The sequence below is a fragment of the Benincasa hispida genome, chromosome 6 (genome assembly GCF_027475165.1).
Source record: "Benincasa hispida cultivar pf3 chromosome 6, pf3_genome.v1.1, whole genome shotgun sequence".
NCBI classification, from domain to species: domain Eukaryota; kingdom Viridiplantae; phylum Streptophyta; class Magnoliopsida; order Cucurbitales; family Cucurbitaceae; genus Benincasa; species Benincasa hispida.
This window is the reverse complement of record NC_143483.1, coordinates 40,915,037-40,919,091: the sequence shown is the minus strand read 5'-3', so window position 1 is coordinate 40,919,091 and position 4,055 is coordinate 40,915,037. Positions and strand designations below refer to the sequence as shown.

At 31.5% G+C, this 4,055-nt stretch overlaps 1 protein-coding gene across 1 annotated transcript; it reads left to right on the top strand.

Annotated features, from left to right (window-relative positions):
- Positions 1 to 3,276: 3,276 nt before the first annotated feature.
- On the top strand, positions 3,277 to 3,666 carry LOC120080076 (transcription factor IBH1-like 1). Its single transcript, XM_039034631.2, has one exon. It carries the CDS (start codon positions 3,277 to 3,279, stop codon positions 3,664 to 3,666), a length of 390 nt encoding a protein of 129 aa, XP_038890559.2.
- The last annotated feature ends 389 nt before the right edge of the window (positions 3,667 to 4,055 follow it).

The window sequence follows — 4,055 nt, the reverse complement described above, 5'->3', positions numbered from 1 at the left end:
AAATTAAACCATTTTTCACGTTTGGACGTGGGTTAGTGGGGCAGCGTCGGTTATTGTAACGATGAATTAAAATGAAAATAGGTTTCATTTTGAATCGTCCATCCGAAAAGAGATCAAGAGAGCGCACTGTTGAATCGTAAACGATCGCTTAAAAATTTCGAGAGCCTATATGATAGTCACTCTTCGCCTAAACGATCGTCCACCTCGTGCCTAAACGACCGCACATTAGTTTCTAAATGATCGGATACCTTCCTAAACAATCGTATAGTGTGTCGCGTTAGCTAAACAATCATATACTATTTCCTAAACGATCGTTCAGTAAAACCTACACGATCGTATAGCGTCTCCTAAACGATAAGCATCGTGCTATGTGATAGCACCTTTTTCCCTCCCACTTACTTATCGCCTACACGATCCATGCTTCCTCCTTCCTCTACCAAGGTCACTAAAGACCATGCTTTGGGTTCTCACTTCGAGAATACCCGAGGCTCTTTTCTGGTGGTGTCGTCCCGCGGCGTTCATGCTTGTGTGGTTGTTCGTGTTGCTATAGTTGACGCTGCTGCTGGGCGTTGGTAGATCACATGGAGTTTTCCGCTGCGTTGAGTTCCAAAGATTGAAGATTGTCTTCAACTGGTATGACACTCTCTCCTTTGTTATATTATGTTCATAGCATGACGATAATTACTGTTTGTTTGCATAACTGTACGTTTGAATGTATATTGTTGTATTTCGGTCACTGTGAGATCGGAGCGATCCGAACGTGCTCATGGAACTCTTTGGTAAGAGATTCTTCAGGGGCGTGATGAGGGTGCTAGGAATGTGTCAACCTTGTTAAGATGTCTTGTTGTACCCCCCGATCCCTTTTGTTTTGTGAATACTTTCAGAGAAATATTTTATGTTATCAAATATGTGTTTGATAGCAGATTTAACATAGAAATTGGATTCTAATTTAAGCTATTGCTTAAATGTTTTTAATATTATATTTATAAACCATAAAATTAATTATATTGTAGTTACCACAAAGTATTATGTTGACTATAAACTACTATTAATTTATTTATGAACAAGTTTTACGTTAACAAAATTTGTATATGTAATTATTAATTTTGTATTATTATATATATAGCTTATAATACATTACATAATACATATTTTAAATTTTAAAAGAATTAATTGAGTTTACAACTTGGAATATTATACTTCTAAATGTTTTTATTTTTATTTATTATAATTCTACATTTTAGAATTAAAACTCAAAATTTGAATACAATGAAAATATAAAAAATGTTGGTTTTAAAATTTTGCATTATTTAGACCATAGAATCCAAAAATAGTTTTTAAAAATACAATCCAAATTTTCTTTCAAACACATATTTGTGAAACTCAATAAATTTAAAAACATAAAACAACAATCAAATTGTCCACCAAATAGGACCTTGAAAACTCAATACTCCACATTTATTCTACCAAAAAAGGTCAACAATAAATTAAGTGTTGTAATTAATTTAGTACCATATCAAAGTGAGAAATTCTAGCCAACATCTTAGTGGTATGTAATTTAACATGTACATCTTACATCCTATCTTCGGCTTTGGAGACCAAATCGTCATACCCACACATTTCTTGTAAAAAAATTATATAAAATAATATCTTTTAAACAAAAACTCTATTTTCTTTTTTTTTTCTAAGTGATTCTAACTTCTAATTAAATTCATATAATTAATAGTTATATGCATCAATGTGAATCAAAATATATGTTATTGAATTCTCATTATCGTCAATAGCCATATACTATATTGTAGTTGTACGTGTTTTAAATCAAAGTCTTAAATATACTGTTGATGAAAATGTCAAGATGAAAACGTCAATGAAAATGTAAATATTAAAAGATATTTTTAAAAAAATTATAAATAAAATATCAATAATAAATAAGGCTTTCAATTGTTTAAATAGGTTCAAATTTCTCACTATTAATATTGGATTAATATTATAGATCTTCTATTGATATATTATCTTGTTCTATTTTATTATCTTTTATAATATAATGAAAATGTTTATTTACCATCGATGTTGATATTTACACTATACAAACATATAGAAGTATCAATAAAAATATTGATAGATGGAAAGAAATCTAACACGAACTCAATGGTTGCATTAACATGTGATTATAAATGACTGAGAAAATCACTAAGACCTTCCAAGGAATGGTTTCTTTTTGCTTCTTTCATTCATGAATTTTTGAATTTAAATTTACAAAATAGGGAGATGGTTTTGATTTGTATGCGCATCATAAGTCAACAAGTGCACTGGTTCCAAAGTTCTACATCTATTCCACCCTACTCACTAAAATAATTCATTAGATAAACTTTTAAAGAAAGAAAAAAGGCAAGCATTGGAAGGAATGATTGGATAGATTTGTGTTTGAAACTTATTTTCAGCAATACTATATTCTCTCTTTTCTTTATCACTTTTTTTAGGCCAACCCAAGCCACACTCCATGGGCCACAATATAAATATTGATTGTGTTAAAGTTAGGTCATCTAAATTCTTCAACATTTTAGTCCAAAATGTCAATTAAATTTTTAAAGCATAATCTTGTAGGTGTTTTTAGTGGTTGTAGCTAGTGTTTGTTATTGATTTAAAGTTATATAAATACATATGATATAATTTCATACACAAATTCCTTCTTTTCTATTTATCATCTAGTCTTTTTTTTTATGTATAATAGATTGTCAAATCGTTCTCATCTTTGTAGACTTTGTATGCATTCGTAACTTGTTATTAATGTTAGGTTTGCATTGCATAAAGGGAAACCGTTTATTTTTATTCTTTTTACTATAAATCTAAACAATCTATCCACATTTTTTTTTTCCAAATGGTCTCTCTAGGGTTGATTTGGGTTTGGTGGGCCTTATCCTCCATGTGCTTCCATGTGCTGTGTCTTTCTCTCAAAACCCCACCATCCTTTCATCTCTAACACACACATAAAATCCCCTTTCTGCAAATCTCTTCAATCTCTCATTCCTTTTCCCTTATTTCTTTCTCTCTCTCTCAATGCAACCCTAATTCTCTTCTAAAACCCTAAATTCTTCTTAAAAATCCAATCTTTCCTCTACTATCTTTCTTTTCTTCAAAAAAATGCCCAACCCCAACAAGCTCAAACAACAGTTTCTCAAGAAATGGTTGGTAGGTCTTAAGTCAACCACTTCTTCAAACACAAACATGAACATCCTAGAAAGAAAGAAAGCCATAAAGATGTCGGCCGACTACGCGATGGCCGCAACGAGGAACGGCTCGACTATTTGGAGTCGAGCCATCATTGCCAAATCTATTAAAGGCCAAGCTCCACTTGAAGCCATATCGAATCGTCAAACGATTTATGCGAAGCTCCAAAGGAAGAAGATGACGACGACGACACTGTGGAAGATGGGTCGGAGAGTAGGTCGAAAAGTGGCGAGGAGCCGCTCGCCTCCGTGGAAGGCTTTAGCAAGGACGGTTGCAAAGAGATTGGTTGAGAAAAGAACCAAAGTTTTGAGGAGTTTGGTTCCGGGAGGAGAGTTTATGGAGGATGAAGTTTTGTTGATTGAAGAAGCCCTAGATTATATAACGTTTCTTCAAGCTCAGGTTGATGGAATGCGTTTTCTTGCTAATTATTGCAAATGAGAATTCAAAATATCAAAATTTAGGTACTCAATTAATTACTTTGTAATATCATTTCTTTTTCCAAAGGGCTTGTTAGGGAGAATATATATTCACTAATGCAATATTGTACATGTGAAAATATATTTTATATATATAGATTTAAGTGAATTTCAAGTTTTTTAATTTTCTTTTTACATATTTTATTCAAATTTTAATTGGGATCTTTTGCAATCTTTAAGCTAAAAAAGACAAACACAAAGACCATTTTGTAAATCTGTCTAAAACTGTTAAAAATTTAAAACTAATCATTTAGTTTCAATTTGAGTTGATTTCTTTCTTTTTTAATCTTCTTTTGCTCATATAAATAATTGTGCAAATCTTGATTTTTGAATTGCAAATGTCTAAATGCA

Coding starts and splice junctions, on each gene's coding strand:
- LOC120080076 (XM_039034631.2), top strand. CDS start 3,277: ATGGCCGCAACGAGGAACGGCTCGACTATTTGGAGTCGAGCCATCATT.